The 26,652-nt window shown below is 42.2% G+C and overlaps 1 protein-coding gene across 4 annotated transcripts in view; it reads left to right on the top strand.

Moving 5' to 3' along the window:
* The window catches only part of JHY (junctional cadherin complex regulator), a gene marked incomplete at both ends in the record, with an annotated part of 52,348 nt that overhangs the window by 2,501 nt on the left and 23,195 nt on the right, over nt 1-26,652 (top strand). For all 4 annotated transcript variants that reach the window (XM_080816934.1, XM_080816932.1, XM_080816933.1 and 1 more), the window contains one exon: nt 11,627-12,146. In XM_080816934.1, the coding sequence (XP_080673060.1) occupies nt 11,627-12,146 (520 nt within the window). The remainder of the gene's footprint in view (nt 1-11,626; nt 12,147-26,652) is intronic.

Here is a 26,652-nt window from a genome sequence, read left to right as displayed (position 1 = left end):
TCGCAGAGCCCAACGTGGGGCTCGATCCCAGGACCCTGAGATCATGACCTGAGCCAAAACCAAGGGTTGGACACTCAACTGACTGCACCACCCAGGCACCCTTCAGATATATTTTTTATAGACATAAAACATCAACGATAAAAATTCCTTGTTCCCCTTCTCAAACCACCCCCCCCAATCTGCCTGCTTAGAGATAACCAATATGTTCGCCTGCGTGGGTATGTATCCTTCTTAGCAATCTTTTATTCATTTACCGCATAGGCAATATATATTGCGGGCGGGGGGGAGAATGAGTATATGAATTGACAGGGCTTGTTGACAGATCAGATATGGTGGCTGAAGGAAGAAGAGAAGCCAAGGGTTACTTTAAGGTGCTAATAACAATAGCTGGCATCTATAGACTGATTAGCATGAGCCCATCCCTGTGCTAAACAGTCTTTGTGTATCATCTCATTTAATTCATATGGCAACCCTGTTAGGAGACACTGTAGTGATCCCCATGTTAAAGGCTATACGTGAGGCTTAAAGGGGTTCTATTATACCCATTTATTACGTCGATGGAGGGGTGGAGCAGGGAACTCATGCAGTCTGACTCGATGCCCTAAGCCGTGTTTTTATCATAGCTCTGATATAAGAGAGTCAGAACCTCCTAGGCAATAAATGGTAATAGTTTCACTGCTGGGTGTTTTTTTTTCCCCCCCCTCTTTCCAGAAACGAGGGGAGAGGAAAAATGTTTTGCAGTAGTTAGGCATTCTGGAGAAACCAAAGCAAGGACCCATGCAGGGACCTCATTTCCCCACAGTTGAGTTTTTCCTCTTTGAGTCCGGTGCTCAGGTAGCAGACTTTACCCCTGCCTCTTTACCCAAGGACCATGTAAATACCACTCAGTGTACTTCAAAATAAAGAAAAATACTTATAGAAATCAAAATCATGGTTCAGGTCTTCGTCTTCCGATTCAGAGATCCGTAAATATTGCTGTTTTCCTTAGACTAATTTGCCTTAGAAATCTTCAACGACAGACGATCATCCTCAGGGTTAGAATGGCTTTTAGCCCTAGTAATTATTGGGCGGCGGAACAGTGCTTGAGACATCGAACATTAGGCGGAGCAGTTCTCCACTACAAAGGAAAACACAACCAAAGCATTTAGCCAAATGGTGCCTCAAAAATATTATTCGGGTTAGTTTAGTTATTGGCCTCTTTCACTTAAGTCCTGGAAACGTTTTCTACGGGCATTGTTGCTTGGCTCTGAGTAGTGTACTAGCCGTGAAACAGACAAATCGATCTCAGACTCTTGATGTGAAATTCAAGTAGGCTTTCATTTTTATAAGGTAGATGGCATTCTGGGAATTGTAGTTCAAAAAAAAAAATTAGTCGAAGCCTTACCTTAAAACCATGAAAAATCTCTTTCTTCTTGCTGTTATAAACAACAATTTTAAAAGCTGCCTGACATCACTTGAGCCCTCGTCTTCTGTTTTGATGTTACTAGAACCTCCTTAAAGCAATTACTCTCTTGTATCTCACCAAAGTCAAGCCCCAGCTCAATGTATATGGATTAGAGAAAACCTTTTACTTAATGGAAATTGGAGCGGCATTGACTACAGTGAATGAATCAAGAGTGGAGAGAGGATCCCCACGTGATAATCCTTAAACCCCACTCCACAGTCAGCCTTAGGACACTCGGCGCTGGCGAAGAAAGAGATCAATGTAATTCCTCGAGCACTGGAAATAACTTCTTCAGTCCTGGGGCCTCTGAAACCTTATATGATTAAAAAAAATTAGAGGGCAGCGGTACAGTACCTAGTATATGTGTTCAATAAGAATACTTATATGTAATTAGCTACCATTTGTAGAACTAGTTGCTTTATATACACTATTGTATTTATCCTCGCAAGAGCCTCTTCTGTATTATTACCTCCATTTTGCAGATAAGGAGCCAAGTCTCTGACAGCTGTGTAGGTGTATGTAGTTCCTAAGGGGCAGAGCCAGGAATTGAGCTGAATAAGTGCTCCCCTAACCAAAGCCTGAGCCTGTAATTATAAGTCATCTAGATAGGTGATCAGGGCTGATCTGATAAAGGATTCAATTTTACGATCCAGCAGAAATTAAAGCTGTAACAATTTCGATATGGACTCAACTGAGGCCAGAGTAAATATACATGGAAAATCACACATTTTAGTAAAGTAATAAAAGTTTTTCAAGGATACCGTGCCTTCGGAATAAACCAACATTAATTGTGTTTTGCTTTGGGCAGCCGGGTCATAGTCTCCAGTATTCCTCAGGACCTCTCCTGGGAAAGAGAGAGGTTTTCATTCATTAAGGTCTGTAGAGGTCTTTCATATCATTTGGGAATGATAGCCTTCACCAAAGATCCCATATTCTTTTTTTTTTTTTAAGATTTTATTTATTTATTTGACAGATCACAAGTAGGCAGAGAGGCAGGCAGAGAAAGGAGGAAGCAGGCTCCCTGCTGAGCAGAGAGCCCGATGTGGGGCACTGGGATCATGACCTGAGCTGAAGGCAGCGGCTTTAACCCACTGAGCCACCCAGGCACCCCAAAGATCCCATATTCTAATGAACCACCTTGCGAGAGAAATTACTGGGCAGGAGAGAAGGAAAAATGAGCAGTTCTTAACTTTTTATGCCCAGAATTGTCTAAAAATAAGAAAGGGACTCGGTAATAATAATCTGCATTTTTATTGTGTTGTGGTGGCCTAGGATCTTCCTCTCAAATGCTTTTATATATATTATTTCTGATTAATAATACAAGAATCAGGGGAAGGGTTCAAACAGCAGTACTGCGGGGAACCGAAACAGCGAGTGGGTAAAGAGAGACTGAGTTAAGACCAAAACTCAGCCCTTTCATTTCCCCACACATTTTCCAGACTGTTCCGTAGAACACACTGGGACTGGGAAACCGACAGCAGACTTTTATCGCACAGGTGTTGCAGAGTGTGTTTGTTTTCTTGTTGTTGTTGTTTGTGCTGGTTAGGAGAGTAAAGATGACACCCGAGGGCATGTTTAACATTCTAGGATTACTAAGAACACTGTGGGAGTTTCCAGGAGCCCACGTGCATCCCTGTCAGTGTCTAGAAACATTCATCCATGTTGATTTTTATGGACTTTCCAAGACATATTTTCAATTTAAGGCCCTGGGTCGGCCGTGCACTTCATGTACATTACACTACATCCTTCACACAGTATTTTGGGGATGGCTACTAGCATTTGAGTTATTTCTGATCACTTGGGAATGGTTATACGGGAGAAGTGACTTTCCGTTGCAGGCATGCGTCATTTCTGTTGTCTGTGCAACCGTCCCCTCGCAAACGCCGCTGTCCTTAAGCCCTGGTGCTCCCCCAGGGCAGGCATGGTGCCATCACAACAGATGAGCAGGCAGGGACGGAAGTCAAGTGTGTGCGTGGGCATAGCTTGTGTCTGTTACAGGCAGAAGCCCCGCCAGAAATGCTAACACGGCAGTGGCCTCGGGTGTAATGCCCTCAGAGACAACCACGAGTTCCTTTCTAGCTTATTTCAAAATCGGGAGGCTTATGGTGCTAAATTAGTAAATAAACGGTGAGTTTGAAAACCGCCCAAAGTATTGTTTAAAGTCACGTCACCTACAATCCTGTGAGGTTATCAAGACGGTTAAGAAGCTTGTAAGCGGGTTAGTAAAGGACTAGTTTAATTCCTGACCTTAACTGTATTCATTATTTCTACTCCCCGGCAAGTGTGAAAATATAGAGAGCTTTAATTATTATACATGTTTAATCTACTGAATTTATTTTTTTTTAAGATTTTATTTATTTATTTGACAGACAGAGATCACAAGTAGGCAGAGAGGCAGGCAGAGAGAGGGGGGAAGCAGGCTCCCCGCTGAGCAGAGAACCCGATATGGGGCTCGATCCCAGGACCCTGGGATCATGACCTGAGCTGAAGGCAGAGGCTTTAACCCACTGAGCCACCCAGGCGCCCCTAATCTACTGAATTTAAAATGAATGCTTTTTCCAATGCTTATTATACCATTGCTGAATTTTGCATGATGGTTGCAATCCAGTGAGTAACACTACGGGTCCTCAGAGCTGCCAGGCTCGTAAAGCACAGCCTCATTCCTTACCGTCCGCAGGAGGAACCCAACGCCTAGGGTGGGGAAGAGATTCACCCAAGTACCCACAGCCGGGCAGTGGCAAAATTTGGACTGAGACCCAGGTTTCGAGGCCTGTCCTTCCATTGCCTTTCTCATGACACACGGCTTCCTTGCAATTACAATGCTGTCTCTATCAGACATTTGAAAGACAGGAAATTCGGTGGGGTGCCTAGGTGGCTCAGTGGGTTAAGCATCCAACTCTTGATTTCGGCTCAGGTCACGGCCTCAGGGTCCTGAGATTGAGCCCTGCAGAGAGTCTGTGCTCAGCGGGGAATCGGCTTGAGATATTTTTTTTTTCCACTTCCCCTCTCCCCCTCCCCCACCCACCCTGGCTCTCTCGTGCTCGCTCTCTGGATAAACAAATAAATCTTTGACAAATAATACAATAAAACAAATAAAAGACAGGAAATTCTATCCACAGAGAACGTAAACGCCTACAAATTTCATAAATCCAAGGCTCCTTAGCCGCTGTTTCTGGAGAATGAAAAGGACATCCAAGAGTGCCATGGAAAATTCCTGGCATGAGCACTGTAAACTCTCACTGAATGCGAGGAATTGTGTTTCTAAATACTGGGTCATACATCATTTCCCCTGTGAAGACGCAGGCTTTGTTTCACTTAAGAGAAGTGAGGTACGAGAATTTTACATCCCAATTATGACCCCGTGTTCTTTAGATCATTTGTTTTCATTCACCTCCCCGACTGTCCTTGAATCAAGGCTGGTACTTATAGGAACACAGGGCAAATATCCGGTTATTTTGCAGCCATAAATCTGTTGTCAGAGACAAAGAAGGGACTCTGGTTGGAATTATCCAAATTATATAACTGCTGTAAATTACGTTCACTAGGTAACAATCCACACTTCTGCTTTTGAGTGTGCTTCGGTAGACAGTCTGGCCTTCGGTTCATTAAAGCAACTTTTTTCCAATTAAAATGCTTAATTTTTTGTAAGCAGGATGCCTACATTAAATGAAATTTCCTGCATGGTAAACAACCTACTTGAAGTGCATCAGCGTGTTTATGGGACCATTTTCTTTCATGCTTGCAAAAGTGATTTTTTTTAATCCTTTGGATTTATTTCATTTGATTTACTTAAAAGCCATTGATAAAAAGATTAAGAGGAGCCTAGGATTCAGAAATCCTTGGAAATAACTGTCAGTTTTATAGTTCCTTAAAGAAGCTTTAAAAACTTTACACTTAGGCAAAAATTGAATTTGCAGTTCATATGCATAAAAGATTTAATGGCATATAAATTGGGAATAATTGTTCTGTTTAAAAGGATTAAATTAAACCTAAATCAATAATAACATGTGCAGTTTCCATTTAACTGCCTACTTAAAATAAAGTGGCAAATAAATAACAGCTAAATGATTAATAGCAGTGCTTTTATTCACCTCCTCAACAGGCAAAATGGCCAGTTATTGAATATTTTATTATGAGTGCAAAGGATGTTAATTGTACTAGAAACATGCTCTAATTTTAGTAATTTTTTGATTGAATGCTACACTAAATATGAGGCTCTTCATTAAATGGAGATTTGATTTTATTTTGCTTGAACTTGAGTACAGTGAGTACTCAGATATTGTCCATTAAAGCCTGCAAATATCATGGCGTGTGTGTACGAGACCACCTCCCCTTCCTCTCTGCATCCAGGTCTCACCTAGGCATCTGAAGAGGAGACTGGCATCTGTTGTCTGAACAGCAACAAAAGAGTTGTGCATGCATTGTCTGTGTAACCTTTCTATCAAATGGGGAGGAAGAGAAGAGTGTGTTTTGTGTGCAGATGATTACTGATGAAGGAGCACTTCACACTCATTTTGTTCCACTGCGTTGACCTGGACCACGAAACCTAATTGAGCTTCTTAGCACACAAGCTCAGCACAATGGGGTTCTTCAGTATCAATGTTCCATTTCAAACATTAGATTTGTTTCTGTGAAGTATTACAGCCTCCTGGGCTCATGATTTTGCAAAACATTTGTTTTGACATAGAGTTTCCATCTAGAAAGGGGACGGAGGGAATACTTGGAAACCGTCACTGCAGGTGTAAATGGGGCAGTGTAATTAAAGCTCTTAGAAGAGCCACATTTTCAGATTCAAATTTCCTCCGGATACATTATTAGAGTTTCTCTTCCCATGTTTGGTTCAGAAACACTCTCCTCAGTCAAAGCAATTCATTTTTTTTGTGGTTTGTTTTTTTTTCTCTCCTGATTTGTTCCCAAAGCCTTTGTATTGCTTGGGTTCCACTTAAAACACCAGTCCTTCTGCAATGTGTGATATACCTCTAGGGGCATTTAAGAACGGTGATCTGTTGAGACCAGAAATTACAGTTCTTCCTGAAGATCTAAAGTCATTTAATTCTCCCAGTTTTATCTTCCTCATCAGCACTCAGCAGGTTCTTAAAATATTTCATCGTGTGGCTGAAATTTCTTAGTCCCATTTCCTAAACTATAGTTTAAACAGATCGTCCACAGATACCTAAGGCACGGTAACAAAAATCGGATCTTTGAAGATAAAGGTTAGTTCCGTCAAGCCACAAAGGTGCCCCTGAGTGCATCACAACACAGCTCCGTGCCCTGGAAATAACTTGAGCCCCAGGGAGAGAAGAATCCCTTGAGATCCACCCACAGGAAGCCCAATGCATGACACAACACATGTCGTGTCATGGTGACTGAATGTAACACAGGGCAAATGGCCACGGAGCTCGCGGGCAGAGGTGGTCCTAGCTAGCCAGCCCTCACGGGGTACTTACTCTGTGTCACGGATGTGTAAGCATTTGTATGTATTCACTCACTCAATCCTCTCAACGGCACCCTGAGATAGGTGCTGTTATTCCATTTCACTGATGCGCAAGCTAAGGCACAGAGAAGTTAATGAATTGCACCTGTTCACACAGTAACTGGTGACACCGGGAACGGAGTACAGGCAGTCTGACTCTAGGCACCTTGTCCTTAGATACCCTGCTGTACCATTTCTCAGAACCGAGAGATGCCGTATCATTATTTTGGTAAGAAGAGCACCACGGGGGACACCTGGGTGGCTCAGTTCGTTAAGCGACTGCCTTCGGCTCAGGTCGTGATCCCAGGGTCCTGGATCGAGTCCCATATCCGGCTCCTGGCTCAGCAGAGAGCTTGCTTCTCCCTCCCACTCTGCCTGCTGCTCTCTCTGCTTGTACTCTCCCTCTCTGTTAAATGAATAAATAAAACCTTAAAAAAAAAAAAAGAAGAAGAAGAAGAAGGAGAGCACCACGGAGATGACGTATAATCGAGGAAGGTCTATAGTCATGACCGTAGACGTTACACCATTATCAGCAGGGGCTGGTTACATGTGATGACCACTGTGACTGCCGGTTTTCTTAGTATCAGAGACGGAATCAGGGAAACCATATCCTTCAGTCCTTCAAGACTACATTTTTTTTTTTTTAAGATTTATTTATCTGGGAGGGGAGGAAGAGGAGGAGCAGAGGAAGAGGGAGAGAGAAACTCAAGTAGACTCTGTGCTGAGTGCGGAGCCCGAAGCGGGGCCCAGTCTCACCCCCCTGAGATCATGACCCGAGCGGAGACTGACTGAGCCACCCAGGCACCCCAAAGACTACTTTTTTTTTTTTTTAAATAATAAGCATTCTTCAGCCTACTGATACTTTTGTGAGTTTATCATAGGATCATAGAATAGGACTGAAATGGTCTTTGAGATACCATCTAGCAACTGAAGCTGGAAATAAGAGGTTAACACATTTTCAGTGATGAGCAAGCTTATGCCCCTGCTTATTTTAAATACCCACAGTATGGGGCGCCTGGGTGGCTCAGGCATTAAATGTCTGCCTTTGGCTCAGGTCATGATCCCAGGGTCCTGGGATCGAGCCCCGCATCGGGCTCCCTGCTTGGCAGGAAGCCTGCTTCTCCCTCTGCTCCTCCCCCTGCTTGTGTTCCCTCTCTTGCTGTGTCTCTCTGTCAAATAAATAAATACATCTTAACAAAGAAAAGAAAAGAAAAATAAACACCCATAATATGCTGCATTTCTTTATACATATAATTTATTACTGGATCACGAGAGCTGGCGCATAACGCCTGTTTCCTTGCTGGCAGGTAAGATCCACCAGCCTGCTACTGTTCTGCTCCCCACGCTTCAATGCCTGGGACCCGGGAGCTGCTCAGCGCGTATTTGCTGACTGGGCAACTGACTGACTCACTAACTCACGTAAGGCAGGCCTTGCTCCGCGACCACCTATGGGAATAGCTGTGCGATGCAGGCCAACTCGGCGGGCGGGAGCCTGGCAGACTGCCAGCGTCTACGTCCTGGTTCTGCCACTTGTTCCCTCCGTGACTTTGGGAGAGTTACATAAGCTCTCTGAGCTCCAGGCCCCTCATCTATTAAATGGGGATTATATTAGTACTTCCTTCATTGGGCTCTTCTAAGGAAAAAACTGGAGATTCACTGTCAGCATTTCCCGACTGGCATGCAATATGGGCTGTCTTCCCAAAGTCAGCACGCCTCGTCCCGTGCCCCGACTAAGTAACGGAGCCGTGATCCCCAGTGGGATGCTCACTTTCTTTCTTTTATTTTGTAAGAGTTTATTTATTTGACAGGTATAGAGAGATAGCCAGAGCAGGAACATAAGCAGGGGCACTGGAAGAGGGAGAAGCAGGTTTCCCACCAGGCAGGGTGCCTGATGCAGGGCTCGATCCCAGGACCCTGGGATCATGACCTGAGCTGAAGGTCAAGCAGCTGAGCCACCCAAATGCCCCTGGATACTCACTTTCAAAGAGTACCAACCCCTGCTTTAAGGAGTGCAAAGAAGAAGGCTAGCTATCCTAAAACTTCACAAAAAACAAGCAAACAAAAATGCCTCTGTAGATAATCCCTTCCAAAAACTCATCACCTGGGCTCTCCAGAAGTATTTAGATCTTACTAACATCTTTGCTCTCTAATTATTTTTGCTCAAAGCCAGACTCTCAAGTTAATATAGGTAAGCCAAATTCCTTCATAGAGTTTACAGAGTCCTTCAAGATCTTACCTCTGCTTCTCCCTGAGCTCTCCTCAACCCTCCTTTTATCCGTTCAGAATCTGTTCCTTAAAAGCATCACATTCTGGGGCACCTGGGTGGCTCAGTGGGTTAAGCCTCTGCCTTCAGCTCAGGTCATGGTCTCGGGGTCTTGCGATCAAGCCCCGCATTGGGCTCTCTACTCAGCAGGGAGCCTGCTTCCCCCTTTCTCTCTGCCTGCCTCTCTGCCTACTTGTGATCTCTCTCTGTCAAATAAATAAATCTTTTTTAAAAATTCATATCTTTACTTACTTGGAGTCAAGGTACTCCATCTGTTCTTTCCCACCTAAACAATCACCCTTATGTTTAACTCATTACATGATAGGCCCAAAAATCATTCATTAATTTGCAAGAAGCTTTTCTGCATGTGTAGATTCTAATTGACTACTATTGGGTTTTTAAAAATTAGTATCTGACGCTACATTTGTGTTGACTCAAGTAATTTTAGAGGCTCAGTTATTTGAGAAACACTCATTAACTCCTCTGTCCAGAGCACAGGCTTGAGTACTCAGGTAGAGATTAGGGAAGGAAGGAAGACTCAGACCCTGCTGCCCAGAGCTGTAACTGGGTGAAGAGCCTAAGTTAGCATAGTGAAAGGCGAAATAAGCACAAATACAGAACATTAAGATACACTGTCTCATTCTGATGTTTATGCAACCCTGAGAAGTAACCAGAATGTAGTTGCTACTTACAGACAAGAAAAACTGGCTCAGAGATGGCATAATTTCATGCACAGATAATGACCCAGAATTTGAGCCCAGGTCTGTCCAGTCCCAAGTCCAGACTGTGCCCTGTTGGACCACTCCATGTCCCCACGCTATGCCCAACGAGACCTAGAGAACAAAGGCTCTCTAGACAAGGCTAAAACACAGTGTGAGTTCACAAGACATCACACAAGAGAAACCTCCTCCTCAAAAAACCCAGAGGCAGGTAGCCCGTGATGCTTAGAACATGGGGTGAATTGCATAATTTGATATCCAACTTCCCAACAAATGTGCACCATCTCCATTCAGGCATTTTGCTGGAAGAGAATATCATTTTTCTTCCCTTGGTGGAGAAAGCAGAGCAGCCTACTCCAAGAAGTCCTCCATCTTTTCTTTTTTCTTTTCTTTTTTTTTTTAGATTTTACTTATTTATTTGTCAGAGAGAGAAAGCATACACAAGCAGGGGGGCCGGCAGAGGGAGAGGGAGAAACAGGCTCCCCACTGAGCAAGGAGCCCCACGCAGAACTCGATCCAAGGACCCTGGGATCATGACCTGAGCCGAAAACAGACACTTAACGGACTGAGCCACCCAGGTGTCCCAAGAAGTTCTCCATCTTCATTCAAAATGACAGTTCAGCAACACACAGGAGTTTTGTCTTTTCACTCTAATTTTTGCTTTACCTCAAATCAAAAGACATCCAGGGCCACATTAAGAGAAGTAAATCAGTAGCCCGGGCACCATTCGTTTGTTTACCCAGCATAAAATTATGTCCTCTGTAAACGGGAATATCAAGTAGCATAAAAAGCCTAGGTGATTTACATTTTCTTTTTGATTAGAGGATTGCATCTACTATACTCAAGGAAGGAAAATCTCTCCCATTTAGCTTCTGAAGATCAAAGGGACCATTAAACATGCCATATTACCAGCATTTTTTTTTCTTTTTTTGGTTAAGACTAGGAGGTGCTTTACAAATTGAGACTGTCATGAGGAAAAGGGAAGAGTTTACTTGGGATCATATGCCCTGATTATGGACTAGCCCGTGTCCCTATCATGAGACCATATGTTTAACCTTTTGCTGAAGTAGGGCAGTCCTACAGCCGACCTGTGTTCTGTTTTCTGTGCATCCATGTGACAAACCCAGAGAATACAAACTAAGAACTTTTCTGTGAGCCACCGTCTGGTTCCAAACATTGGGACTCTTTCTTCAGTACAAGCATTGAAATCTACAAAGACAAGATGAAAAGCAAAATACTTTAAAGGAGGATGAACCTAGGTAGGAATTCAGTAAAGATAAATCTTGCATCCCCTCACAGGAGGGGCAGACTGAGGAAACGCTCATCCAGGCAATAATGGCATTTTCTTCCCAGATAAGCACCCAAATGTATCTGTCACTGGCCAAAATGGGAAATCAGGTTTATCTTCGCTAGTTGAAGTGTTTAAGGTGTGCATAAGTCATAGCTCCCCTTGAACCACAGCGATTCACTGGTGTGTGATTTTCAGCGGGTTTTGGGCATTCATAAATTAACTATCCCCCATTTTTATTCCCTAATTTAATGAACGTATAATTAAAACCTTTTGCCCTTATGTGTACTCCATAAACCTAATTTGAGCCTCAGTTATGTCTTCGATACGTAGGTAGTAAAAGGAAAATTATAGGAGAAAGATTCAACTAAGATAATTAAACGTAACGCGCAAATTCGTTTTAATTAAGGACTTGACATTTCCTTTCTGCTTTGGGCAGCCACCAACCAAGAGAAGACAAATATTCAGACCTCCGATATGACCCGAACTGGAAGAGTAAGAAAGAGGAGAGGAAGTTGTTGACTATGGACGCATTACCAGAGTCTGTAGACAGCTCTTCTGAAAATCTGATTCCGGATCCCCTGTACCCTTCCAAGGAGACGTCAATGGAACTCTCCGGGGAGAAAGGTGAACCCAAGAGTAGCCCCCAGAGCGTTGCCTCCTTACTCGGCAGTGAATTTTTAAGCCCAAACTATGAGCGGGGTGCCCACCGCAGCCAGCCATTTTCGGAGCTGAGCGACAGTGATCCGGCGGAGAAGTCCAGCAACCTCTCTCGTTACTTGAAGAGTTCAAGTTCACATCATGAGGTTTTCCTGCCAGGATCGCGTGGCCGTCGGCGAAGGAAGTCCAAACAATATTTCGTGGAGAAAAACAAGCTGACTTTGGGATTACCTACTCCTAAAACGGATTCTTATCTTCAGCTTCACAATAAAAAAAGGGGGGACATTCTCCCGGAACAGGTATGTAAGTGCTACTTATTAATCTCCTCCAAGCACTACTGGCCTGGAATGTGCCTTTGTTTGCAATGGCTGGAGATCATTTCCTTTGAGATGGTGATGTCATTATAACCATGCGGCTGAGTAAAACCAATGCCCTATCCCTTGCTCCTCTTTGAAGAATCAGGGGAATTTTTTTTTTAAGATTTAATTTATTTGACAGAGAGAGCAAGAGTGCAAGCAGGCAGAGTGGCAGGCAGAAGGAGAGGGAGAAGCAGGGTTCCCGCCAGGCTTGATCCCAGGACCCTGGGATCATCACCGGATGAAAGGCAGATGCTTAACAGACTGAGCCACCCAGGTGCCCCTCATTCCACTAATTCTTAAGAGCAAAATCAAAGCCATCAATGGCTTACAGTGCTGTAATTCAATTAATATATCCAAAACATTTCCATTCAGGGAACCATGGATTTTTTTTTTTTTAATTGCATACTCCATTAGATAAAATCAGGACTGAAGGTTTGACTTCCTGTGTCGGTTGCCTTTCTTTCTACAACAACCACTGACTTTCAACTCTTTTAAATGTCCCAATACATTGGAGGTGACACGACACACTGACGTCAGTAACGGCAACACGCACACAAGTGATCCTCAGCTTCGATTTTTATATACATTTTGGGTGGTGGTAGGACGGCGGCAGGCTATATAGCATGTGGTGGTTTGGGAGTTTTTAAGATTTATTTATTTGAGAGAGCGCATGCAAGAGAGAGAGAGAGAAAGCACAAGAGCACGCACGCAGGAGTCGGGGGTAGGGCAGAAGGAGAGGGAGAAGCAGACTCCCTCCGAAGCAGTGAGCCCAATGTGGGGCTTGATCCCAGGACCCCAAGATCATGATCTGAGCCAAAGGCAGATGCTTAACCATCTGAGCCACCCAGGCACCCCTTGCTTTTTCTTTTTAATTATCCAGATGATTCTACTACCTTTCCAACCACAACAGATAATCACTATACCATCCTTTATTCTGTGCAAATGATATAATTAAACTTTAGTCTCTCCATCTATAAAATCAGAACAGTAAGTGCCCTCCCTTTCTCATCTGATCATTTCAAGAGTGAATTCTATCCCGGATGACGGATTCAAATCTATTGGAATCAGTAGCCTTAACTCTATTTCATGGGCATTCAGATCCTATCAGACCAACTCCTAGTGGACACGTCCATGGACGTATGAAAAGAATGGCTAGATCAGTATATCCACCATCCTTCTTGGGAGGATCAGCTTGAAATTCATTGCCTACTGTGAGGTCATTTTCAAATATGAAGGAAAGGTTATTACATTACATGGGAATGTCCTTAGACCTATTCCAAATTCAAATTGGTATTATATAAAATGCTCTAACCTGTTCTAACCTGTTAAGTATTTTTTGATAGAACATGAAAAGGAGGTAGATGAAAATTTGTGATTTTCTCTTAATTCAGAAAGTCCCTTTATAGTCTTAAAGGATTATTGTAACATCCTTGCCTTTGTAACTGATAATAAAACAGAGGAATGGGTGTAGTATATTCAGCTGAATTATCAAAACAGTTAGCTGAATGCAAAATAATTATCAACAATTTGTCCCAATTTTAGATGTTAATGCACCTTTCATAAAATATATGAAATTTTGAATTTTGCTTGGTTGCTCCTTTAAAAATATAAATTCCATGCTGGTGAGGATGCGGAGAAAGGGGAACCCTCCTACACAGTTGGTGGGAATGCAAGCTGGTGCAACCACTCTGGAAAACAGCATGGAGGTTCCTCAAAAAGTTGAAAATAGAACTACCCTATGACCCAGCAATTGCACTACTGGGTATTTACCCTAAAGATACAAACGTAGTGATCCGAAGGGGCACGTGCACCCGAATGTTTATAGCAGCAATGTCCACAATAGCCAAACTATGGAAAGAACCTAGATGTCCATCAACAGATGAATGGATAAAGAAGAGGTGGTATATATACACAATGGAATACTATGCACCATCAAAAGAAATGAAATCTTGCTATTTGCAACAACGTGGATGGAACTAGAGGGTATCATGCTTAGTGAAATAAGTCAATTGGAGAAAGACAACTATCACATGATCTCCTTGATATGAGGAAGTGGAGATGCAACATGGGGGGTTAGGGGGCTAGGAGAAGAATAAATGAAACAAGATGGGATTGGGAGGGAGACAAACCATAAGTGACTCTTAATCTCACAAAACAAACTGAGGGTTGCTGGGGGGAGGGGGGTCGGGAGAGGGGGGTGGGGTTATGGACATTGGGGAGGGTATGTGCTATGGTGATTGCTGTGAAGTGTGTAAACCTGGCGATTCACAGACCTGTACCCCTGGGGATAAAAATATATTATATGTTTATTAAAAAATAATAATAAATTAAAAAATTTAAAAAATATATAAATTCCACAGTCCATTATCTGTGAGAAGTATTTATAACCAGTAATTTCTCCCAGACTAGAACAATATTTTTCACTTATTTTTAAATGTGTTCTCAAAAGAAGCCAGTCTAGAAGGAGAGACAAATAGGCCAGAAGAAAGTTATATCTCTAATAATAAAGGGAAAATAGCTTTATTATAAACTCTTTAATTGCTGATTTCTTAATTGCTAATTTTTCTTAGTAGTTATAACTTCATTTACAAACAATATTGGGGTGAGCTGACTTACAGTGATTCCATAGCACAATTTCTTGTTAGGGAGTGAGAAAACTTTAAAGCATTTTTGGCTTGCTCAATCTTTAAGCTCATAAATTAGTCTTTGAAGTGGCCGTTGACCTTGTCTACCACTTTCTCCAGGTTCAAATGTCTAAGGGCTGATTGCTAATTATATTCAAAACTGTTTCTTCACCATTTTCCAACATACATTTCCTTCCTCTTACTCCTTTTTAAAAAGGATAGAAATTAGTTTGACTTAACAGTGATAGGATACTTGTAACTGTTTTATTGAATTATATTCAATAGCATTGAACAGTATGTTCAAGTCATTATTTGCATATGATGTATGTGCAGGTCTTTCTGTCCGTACAGATTATAGGTTTCCTTATGGGCAAGAAGTATGATTTGTGCCTATTTTCAATCTTCATGGTAACTAGCCTAACATACTGTAAGGTCTCAGTAAATAGACGGGGAATGAAAAATGGACCTCTTCCACCACCTCCAGACTTACTTTCTTTAGTACAAATTTTATGTGAAGGGAAAATGGGAAACTAATTTTAAAAAGTGATTCTTGGCTTCACCTAGACCAACTGACATCTCTGGGTAAGACCCTGAGCACCAGGATTTTTGTTTCAAAGATCTTCAAGTGATTCTAATGTGAAGCCAGGTTTGAGACGCACTTATCCAAACTAGAGCAGTGGTTCTCATCCTTGGCTTCACGATGGAATCATCTGGAAAATTAAAAGAATACTGATTCCTTGACCTGAAGCCCTGAATTTCTGATTTAATTAATCTGGGGTGCACTGTCAGCATGGGGATTTTTTTTCAAAGCTCCCCAAGTGATTCTAATGCTTAGCCAAGATTGAGAACCATTGCTTTACATCAGGGATTCTCAAACATTAGTGTGAATCAGAATAAACTGGAGGGCTTGTTAAAACAGACTGCTGGACCTAACTTAAGGGTTTCTGATTCAGTAGGTACAGGGTGGGACCCAAGAATTTTAATTCTACACAGTTCTGGGTGATGCCACTTCTGCTGTCGGGCCCACTGAGAACCACTGATCTCTTTTTCCCCTCAAACTTTAAGGCATTTATGAACCACCCAGAATCTTGTTAACATACAGATTTTAATCCAGGAGGTCTGGGGTGAGACTCAGGCGTGTGGATTTCTAACAAGTGCCCAGGTGATGTCAAGGCTGCTGGCCCATGGACTACACATAAAACACATACAGGATTTTCCAGAAACTGGAAGTCATAGTTGTGTAAGTCAGTAGCCATAGAGCACTGAGGTTTTCAATGGCTAATAGGATTATTCTCTGATTTGCGAGCAGGAGGTAGAATTGGAGGTGGCATGTTTGGAGGATATGGTTTTAGATTAAGCAGCATCTATCTGGAAAGTTTTCATGTTTGAAAAGCTATTTTCTCCTCTTAACTTCTTTGAAAGAGATGAGCAATGTCTTACAACCAGAAATACTGAAAAGATAAATGACATCTATCCCAAATGAATGACTAAATGTCACTTACTGTTATATAGTGAAGAAAAGCAGCTTTTTTTTTTTTTTAAATTTATTTATTTGACAGACAGAGATCACAAGTAGGCAGAGAGGCAGGCAGAGAGAGAGGGGGAAGCAGGCTCCCTGCTGAGCAGAGAGCCCGATGTGGGGCTTGATCCCAGGACCCTGAGATCATGACCTGAGCCGAAGGCAGAGGCTTAACCCACTGAGCCACCCAGGTGCCCCGAAAAGCAGCTTTTTAATACATCATTTTGTCACAAGCATTTAGGCCCAGTTGAATTACACATGGCCTTAAGTTGTGTATTGTCTTTGGGAAGATCTGAAAGTACATCTAAGAAGCTTATGACATCCCCAAAAAATGTCAACAGTTGTTTTTTTTTTTTAAATAGAACACAAAAAGCTTATTAAGTTCAGATGAAAAAATAAAAGCAGGGATAATAAAGAAAGCTCTGGACATTAAGAATCATGAGAGAATCTAGCACTACCAGAGAGTGTATTTTAAATCCTCAATAATTAAATACTAGGATGATATTTGATGCATATATAGACAGAAAAATGGAACAGAGTAGAAACTGCAGAAACAGAACAAAACTACATATGAGAATATAGGAGATGATACTATGATTTGATAAGGCAGTATCTCAAATCATTGAGGAAACGGTGCGTTGTTCAATAAAACAACTGGGTAGCCATCTGGGAGAAAATGAAGTCAGATCCATAACTCATATCATACAACAAGATAAATTCCAAATGGACCAAATATTTTTAAAAAATCAAACCACAAAAATACAAGGGAAAAAAAAGAAGCACATTCTCCCATAACCTTGAAATGGTTGAAAATCCAAAATCTACAAAAGATTGATAAGTCTGACTACATAAATACAAAATACTTCTATAGGAAAAAGCATGAGAGTCAAAATACAAAGAACAAAAATATTTCTAATTCGTATCACAGATGAAATTCTAATATTGCTAATATATAAAGAGCTTCTAGAAATCAAGACTAAAAATCCCAATACAAAAATACAGAAAGACCAAAGGTCAATAGAAAATTTACAGAAAAATTAAGTCATATATCTATGAAATAACATGAAAAGATACCCAACCTCAGCCATTAGAAGAGAAATATAAGTCAATACTACATTGGGATTCTATTTTTCACCTATAATTAAACCAACAAAATTCCAAATGTTTGATGAAGCTGTAGGCAAAAAAGTACAACATCAGGGTGGTAAGATAAGAAATTGGTATAACTGGGGCGCCTGGGTGGCTCAGTGGGTTAAAGCCTCTGCCTTCAGCTCAGGTCATGATCCCGGGATCCTGGGATCGAGCCCCGCATCAAGCCCCGCATCAGGCTCTCTGCTCAGCGGGAGGCCTGCTTCCTCCTCCCTCTGCCTGCCTCTCTGCCTGCTTGTGATTTCTGTCTGTCAAATAAATTAAAAAAAAAAAAAAAGAAATTGGTATAACTGGTGTGGAGGATAATTTGTTAATATCCCTTTAAAATACAAATACATATACTCCTTGAAAAAGTAAAACATAATGGAAGAGAATAGACTTCAGAGCCAACGTGGTTGGCACTGCCACCTGCTCTCTTACCTTGGGCAGGTTGCTTAACCCCTATGTGCCTCAGTTTCCTCATTCTTTAAAAAAAAAAAATATATATATGTATATATACATACATATGTATGTGTGTATATATATTTTAAAAATTTATATTAAATATATATATTTAAAAAATATATATATATATGTATATATACATACATATGTATGTGTGTATATATATTTTAAAGAATGAGGAAACTGAGGCACATAAGGGTGCATATATATACACATATATGTGTGTATGTATGTACATACATATGTATATATATGTATATATATATACATATATATAACAGTACTTTCCTCACAGGATTGTTAAGAAGATTAAATACATAGGTTAATATATGTAGTGTGGTTAGATCAATGCCTGCCTTATAGCCAACACTATGTAATTGTTAGCAAAGATTATTTTTATTAGACCCAATACATCACATTCCTAGGAATTTTTCCTAGTTATATATGTGCAGTTTTGAAATAACTCCTGTACAAGATTATTCATTTCAGCCTTTTTTCAGAGAAAGATTGGAAACTACCCAGAGATCATGTGGGTAATACTGAAATTATAGTACATCCACAGAATAAAGTACATTGTAGCTGTTTAAAAAAATAATAATAATAATGAGGATGTTCTCCATGAACGGTTTTGGACAACTTACCAGAGTTTTTTATTATTGAGGGAAAAATTAAAGGTACAGAACAGTGCACACAGTGTAAAAAAGTGAGGAAGGATAAAGCTCTGTGTTTCATTAGGTATGCATAAAAAACTGGAAAGATATGCTGGTGATAATTGTGAAGGGTGGACAGGGATGGGAGCACAGCTTTTCATTGGATACCCTTTTATAGCTTTTTTAAAAAATGATTTTATTTATTTATTTGACAGGGAGAGAGTGAGAGAGGGAACACAAGCAGGGGGAGTGGGAGAGGGAGAAGCAGGGTCCTCCCCCACCCTGCAGCAGGGAGCCCCGAAGCTCGATCTCAGGACCCTGGCATCATGACCTGAGCCAATGGCAGACGCTTAACGACTGAGCCGCGCAGGCGCCCTATAGCTCTTATGTTTGAACCTTGCCTCTGGATTCACAAGACACAACATTTTGTAATAACTCTTGTAACTTCATGCCCACTGACCGCTCAGGGTCACCTAAATTGCCTTCTTTGCTTGTAAATAATGGCTCAGAGCAGAACCATCCGTTTCTAAATTAAACTGCCCCATAATTATTTTTGCCATTTTTCATTTGTACGATGTGCATTTTTCATCTGTTGATCGTACATTAGAACGCCCTGGGAAAATCACCTTGGAATCCAGGAGGTCTCTATCACAGGACGTGTGAAGGAAGGCCGGTTCCTACTGATATAAAATCCAAAACACACTAGAGGGCGCCTAAGTATCACCGTCAGCCAGTGACTTTGCACTGAATATTCAAGACCTACTTTTTTTATTCATGAATTGTTCAGGGTTTGTCTGAAACTCATTAGTTAGAATTTGAGTCCATTTCTGAGCTACCATTAAAAGACATTTGTGTCTTGAAAAAGGAGCTACCTTTCTATCTTGATTCCAATGTGACTTTGAAGACCGATGAAGGGTGCTTTAGACCTGTTATTCTTCTCTTGGAAATTACAGATACTTTATGAAAACAAATATAGAAAGGCTACTCGGTCCCCTATAGTCTTCCAGACAAAATGAAGCGCTATCAAGAATCCACTACCCAGGGCCACCTGGGTGGGTCAGTGGGTGAAAGCCTCTGCCTTCGGCTCAGGTCATGATCCCAGGGTCCTCGGATGGAGCCCCGAATCCCGCTCTCTGCTCAGCAGGGAGCCTGCTTCCTCCCCTCTCTCGGCCTGCCTCTCTGCCTGCTTGTGATCTCTGTCTGTCAAATAAATAAATAAAATCTTTAAAAAAAAAATCCACTACCCATTTTGGGGCGCCTGGGTGGCTCAGTCGTTAAGGGTCTGCCTTTGGCTTAGGTCACGAGCCCCGGGTGCTGGCATCAGGCTGGGCTCCTTGCTCAGAGGGAAGCCTGCTTGTATTCCCTCTCTTACCATCTCTCTCTGTCAAATAAATAAATAAAATCTCAAAAAAGAAAGAAAGAAAGAAATCCACTACCCATTTTAAGATCAACGTACATTCGTGGCTCTTGCTGGGACAAGAGAGCCCGATGCAGGGCTCAATGCAGGGTTTGATCCCAGGACCCTGAGATCATGACCTGAGCCGAAGGCAGACGCTTAACCCACTGAGCCACCCAGGCACCCCTGGGTAGTATTTTTGAGTCTCACCTCCATCATACTCATAAAAATTATTCTTCTATAGAGTAAGTGCTCTGTATCTTCATTGATTGGGGTTTTTTTTCTTCTGCCCTGTGTGACCACGACAAGAGCACTTACTTAGGACAGCATAATTCAAATTGAACTTCATGGTTTTTTCCCAGCATAACGCATTTCCTCGGGCGTCTGTGTGCGCTGATCAGCACTTAGTTGGTTTAGCTACGAATTGTGTGATCTATGGAGTGTCACTCCATTCAGTCAACATTACTAACGAGGGATCCATGAAAAGGAAACTTTCCTCGTAACTAAAGCCTGCCCTTGCAGAAACCAGAACCTTAACCTAAGCCATCATTTCCCAGGTCAGCTTTCACCAACGTGCTGGAGGGCTGGGGCCATGGCACTTGGCTCTGTAGGAATGTCCCTGGCTGTGGCAATGGGAAGAAGGATGCTCTGCTTCTTCCCTGAATGCCCCAGACTGCTAGGGGTCTGCAGTCGTTTTTGCTGCTGTCAGTGTATCTGCTGTTTAGCATCTCCCGCCCTCGTGGGAAGCAGTCATATTGGGAGTCAGTCAGTACAAGGATGCCTGGGTAGCTCAGTCGATTAAGTGTCCAACTCTTGATCTCAACCTAGGTCACGATCTCAGGGTCCTGGGACTGAGCCCCACATTGGGCTCCTTGCTCAGTGCAGAGTCAACTTGGGATTCTCCCTCTCTCTCTCCCTGAGCCCCTCCCCATGCTCAAGTGAGCTCTCTCTCTACAATAAATAAGTAAATCTTTAAGAGGCATTTTTTTTTTTTAAAGAAAGGACCTAGAATATAACTTTGATTTATTTATTTATTTGACAGACAGAGAGAGATCACAAGTAGGCAGAGAGGCAGGCAGAGGGGGAGGAGGGAAGCGGGCAGAGAGTCGGATGCGGGGCTTGATTCCAGGACCCTGGGATCATGACCTGAGCCAAAGGCAGAGGCTTAACCCACTGAGCCACCCAGGCGCCCCATGATTTTTTTAAAAATAACTATTTCCCTAACCTTTTTCAGTTTTCCATGTCCCACCCTCCAAAGTTGTTCTTTTGCCTTTTGCTTTATTGAGCCATTCTAAATTACTTTACTTTGTTGCCATGAAAATAACAACTCTCTATTCACACTCAGATTTCTCCAAATTATCTAACCTATATATACATGTTGTAATTTTAACAAAACATACAATAGACATAAACAGGTTTGTGAACAATTGTAAAATCTTCTTGGTAAGCATACAACCCAACTGATGGACAGAAATCCCAGGACATCCTAGAGAGGAGTGGGGAGTCATGAGCCTCAGCTATGGGTATCAGTTGGGAGATCTTAAAGCAAGGACCGTAGAGGATTACTGACTCCAATGAGTTGAGGAGAAGACAAATACTTTTGTGTTGTACATATCTAGATTGTGAGGATGGGAGTGTGGGTATTTAGGCTAGAGAAATTGGCAGGTGCCTTTCATGCAGGCCCTGGTACGTCATTGTAAAGCAGGGGCTCTCAGAATACGGTCCCTGGAACCCAGTGGCATCATCATCGCCTGGGAAATTGTTAGAAGGGCAAATTCTTGGGCCCCATCCCAGACCTCTTGAATCAGAAACTCTGGGGTAAGGCCCAGCAATCTGCTTTAATAAGCCCTCCAAGTGATTCTAACGCATGCTCAAGTTTTAGAACTGCTGTGCTAAGGAGTTATGCCTTTCCTCTACATGCCGTGGAATCACTGAAAGATTTTAGTAATGGAGTAATTTGAATTCTGTGGCCATCCAGAGGTCACGCTTACATATCCCTAGTCGTGTCAGATAGAGTTCGGGTTACTTGGTTAATCAAACACAAGATATTCCTAAAAATCTCTTTCATATTCTTGAAAATAGTTCATTGCTTCATTCATTTACATATATTTAGTAAGACCTTACTAGGTAGCAGGCATTGTCTTAGGTACTTAGAATATAACACTGAACAAAAACCAAAAATCCCAACCCCCATGGGGCTAACTTTCTAGTAGGAGGAGATGGACAATAGACAAAAATAGATAAATCATGTATTTGTAGGTGATGGAAGTACTAGGGAGAGAAAGAGAGCAGAGAAATAGGGAGTTGGGGGTGGGGGGAAATTACGGTTTTAAGGAGGTCATGGAGGAGGTGAGAGCACATCATGCAAATATTTGAGGAAAGAATGTTCCTCGAAGAGGTAACAGCACATGAGAACGGTGACGGCCCAGTGGTCCTGGGCAGAGTGAGCAAGCAAAAGGGAAAGATAAGTCCCGCTTTCCACATTATTTTGTTGACGGCTGGCTACCTGACTTTATTATAAACCATAAATCTAGCCAAATAAACAAGTAGATTCTATGTATTCTGATGTAAATGGAGAATTCAGTGCTCCATGTAGATAGACCTTTCATTCAGTAATACTTACGGAGCATGTATGTGCCAGGCTCATGTGACAAGCCCACCAAAACTGAGACTTACAGTCTAGAGGGGAAACAAACCTCATTACCGAGCCAACACTGGTTACAAAAAGGAAAGTACAAAGTGCCAAAGCCATGAGCTCAGGTGCCTTTGTTGTAATCTCTGAGGAGTCAAGGAAGGCTTCCTGGAGGAAATTCTATTTCAGCCCAGGCTGGAACAGCAGCGGTGAATGGGATTGGTCAGAATAAGTGAGGTGAAGAGGTGTTTCCCAGCAAAGATGGCCTATGCACAAACCCGGAAACAAGGGTACCTATGACCCAACCACAGAGTTAAGAAAGTACAATGTGAAAAGAAGTACAGAATGAAGGACCTTAAACCTTTAAAGATTAAGGGCAATGGGGAAGCACTGAAGGCCGTGGCTGGCGTAATTAGTTTGGGGGTTTTAAAAGTGGCAGGACCTTATGTGGAAAATGAATGCAAAAAAGTAGTATCTCCAATGGTTTCAATGTCATCACATTCTGATGGAGCGTCTGCATGTGAAATGTGTTATGAAGTGTTCTGCACGAATGGAGAAAGTAACCAACAGCAGAGCCAAATGGTTATTCTCTGATGGTATTAACCACTGTGTTTTGTCTCTTAATGGCTGAATCATGAATACAAATCCCCAGATAATTCAAACAGCTGTGCAAAATATCCGTGTTGGAGCCTGACAATGGCAGGCTCTTGGTGCCGCCATGCCTCCGCCTCGCCCGCCCGCCATGTGTCAAGAGAGAGATGTTAGTGGGCTTGGACTGCCACAGAGCACAATGTTTCAGAAATAATACAGCAGATCACTCGTTAGCCAAGTTAACCAATGCTCGCCGAATCCAGTGCTTAGGTCCCGAAGAGAGGAATTAAGTAACAGATGTGTTGGAGTGACGGTACGCAAATAATACATTTAAGAAAAAAAATCAGACACTCTGGCCTATTTTAATTTGGCTATGTGCTAGTTGTTAATACCATCAGAGAATAACAAGGAAACGGATATGTTAACTGGGGGGCTCCGCATAACGTCCGTGATAATAAAAAATAAACAATAAACAATATCAAGGAATAAAGGAGCAAAACTTGCAGTGATTGCAGAACTTAAGAATAATATGCTTTCTAGACATGTTTCAGTGTGTGTCTGTGCAGAGACACTAATTCACATACAGCTCTCAGTGTAAAGCCTCAACTTTTTTGTGTGGTGCCCATTCTCTAAGAACCTGATGAGTTTCTTTGAGAGAGAAGTAGCCGCCCAATCTAGCTCAGCTGTACTCAATCTGAGTTGCTTTCCTTCCTACAAACCCTCACTTCAAAGCAAGGAACATAATGTACAATTTTTTAATGGCTCTAGACCCAGGCACTCAGGCTCTCTGCTCTGCGCCTTACCTCAGTGTAAACACCTAATCAGGATTGCCCGCGTTTCATCAATAGCAGCCAAATGCAATTCGAGAACCACAAGCCTTTGAAGTCCTCCCAGCAAAGGCCGGTTTTCTAGTCTGGGATAATGACATGCCATGATTGCTGTCTTTGTTGTATCTTTTCAGTAGAGAAGCAATTATAGGCCCCAATTTAACAGAATAGACATTACACAGCTTATGATGCTCAAAATGCAATTTCATTTGATCATTTTCTCGATTTGATTGGTATTAATAGAATGGTTCACAAAAAAAAAAAAAAAATAGCTGGCAGAGGTTGTGTCCCATTCCACTTTCAAAGAGATAATGTAGAAGTATGCTTTACTTGCCCTGAGACTCTCACTGGGGTGATTCTGACACCGAGTTCCACCCAAACAGCCCGTGGATGAAAATATCGCACATCCTACACTCTCTGGGGAAAGAAAGCATAGGACAATGTATTTGTAATTTGGAAACTTTTTGCCAGAGCTACGTGTAAGTCCCGGGCAGTCAAACAATCGAAATCACCAGCAGCAGATTGAATTAACTAAACCAAGTCCCCTTTACAAAAGCCAGAGAAATCGGCGGCGGGTCTATGATTCAACCCAATTTTTTCTCCCAAGCTCCAGATAACATTTTTGTCCAAGACATCACCTGTTTGAGATTTGAAAAAGGATTATTTCCTCACCCACTTAGGCAGCCTATTTAGATTTCCCCCCACCCCCAAACTCTCTTGGCCTTCATTTCTTCTCGTCCAGTAAAGAGATGATTTTACTTGTAATTGAGTGGTGTTTCCTTTTAACATCATGGCAGTAAGGGATAGAGTCCTTTGCAATAACAGGGGCCAACGTTATGAAACCTGATACTGTTATAGTCCCCTCGTGTTTCTTAAACCAGTATCGGGAGAGGGACTGAGAGATGGCATCATGACACACAGTTCCTGACCTACAAGTGGCAGGTTACACTGTTTCGTGATGTTGGGAAGTGTTCCTTTTGCAGAGTAGGTAATCTTTCAAAATATGTTGTGTGCTGTTTAATTTTTTTAAGATTTTATTTATTTGTCAGAGAGAGAGCAGAAGCAGGGGGACAGGCAGGCAGAGGGAGAAGGAGGCTCCTTGACACAGGGCTCGATCCCAGGATCCTGGGATCATGACCTGAGCCAAAGCCAGATGCGTAACCAGCTGAGTCACCCAGGCCTCCCGAGTACTCCTATTTGAAATCAGGAAAATCCCATGATCCAATAGCACTTTTTGCCCTTGTATTTGCTATGATATTCAAGCATGAAGAAGTCTCAATTTTCATTTTTTCCCATTTTCAGATCAACCTTTAAGTATCTAAACTCCCATATCATCTGTTTGCCATATCTATGCATTCGAGTGCAGCAATGATGACAGGTATTGCTTGTGGCCACAGAACCTGCATCGAGCAGTGAGGAACTGTCGGATGCTGGCTTATTAATATTTAACAAATATTTCCCCCTCTCTCCCGATTGAATAGCAGTCTGCATAAATGCAAAGTAAAAGTAAGAAACAGCAGGAGAATCTGAACACAAACGTGACGGATTCTGGGGGCGCCTGGGTAGCTCAGTTAGTTAAGCATCTGCCTTTGGCTCAGGTCATGATCCCGGGGTCCTGGGACCAAGCCCCATGTCGGACTCCCTGCTCAGCAGGGAGCGCGCTACTCCCCCCCCCCCCCCGCAACCCCACTCGTGCTCTCATCCTTTCTTTCTCTCACAAAGAAATAAAATCTTTTAAACAATAATAAAGTATAAAACTATCTGGGACCACCCCAGACCTTCTGATTTAATTGGTCTGGAATGGGACCAGGGCACTGATATTTTGTCATTCTAACATCTAACTAAAGTTGAGAACCTCCGATCTACATCATTCAAATTCACTGACTGCCGGCATTACAATTTCTGCAAGTCAAAGACAGTATTTCAAAATTGCTAAATATGAGGCTCTGGAGTTAGACTGCCCAGCTCCTCCACTTACTGATTCTGGGCAAGTTCCTTAATGTCTCTGTCCCTCAGTTTTCTCATCTGCAAAAAGAGGGGGTAATAGTAATACATACGCAATAAGGTTTAATACAGTAGGACAGATAGAATATATTCTAAGTGCTTACGGCAGTGACTAGCACACCGTGAACATTCAATGTATATTAAACATTGTTATTTTATTGTGCTCATTATCTTGAAGCACAGTGTTATTTCACTATTCATTATTTCTCTTATTACACTCAGCATTTGTTGCTACATCTAGTTCAAATAACTGTTCTGAAATTGGGTCCCGTCAGTGTGTACTGAACATTTTTTTTAAGATTTTTTATTTATTTAACAGAGATCACAAGTAGGCAGAGAGACAGGCAGAGAGAGACAGAGGAAGCAGGCTCCCCACCGAGCAGAGAGCCCGATGCAGGGCTCAATCCCAGGACCCTGAGATCACGACCCGAGCCGAAGCCAGAGGCTTTAACCCACTGAGCCACCCAGGCACCCCTGTACTGAACATTTAAACTAAATAGTAGTTTGACCTCAAAGCACCAATTCTCACATCATGCCTATAAGAGAAAACATTATTTATTCCTGTTTTCCTTGGGAACAACCCAGGTCCCCAAGGACTAAGATATATCCT

Source organism: Martes martes (assembly GCF_963455335.1).
Source record: "Martes martes genome assembly, chromosome: 10".
Taxonomy (NCBI): Eukaryota; Metazoa; Chordata; class Mammalia; order Carnivora; family Mustelidae; genus Martes; species Martes martes.
This window is presented reverse-complemented; position numbering and strand designations above follow the sequence as displayed.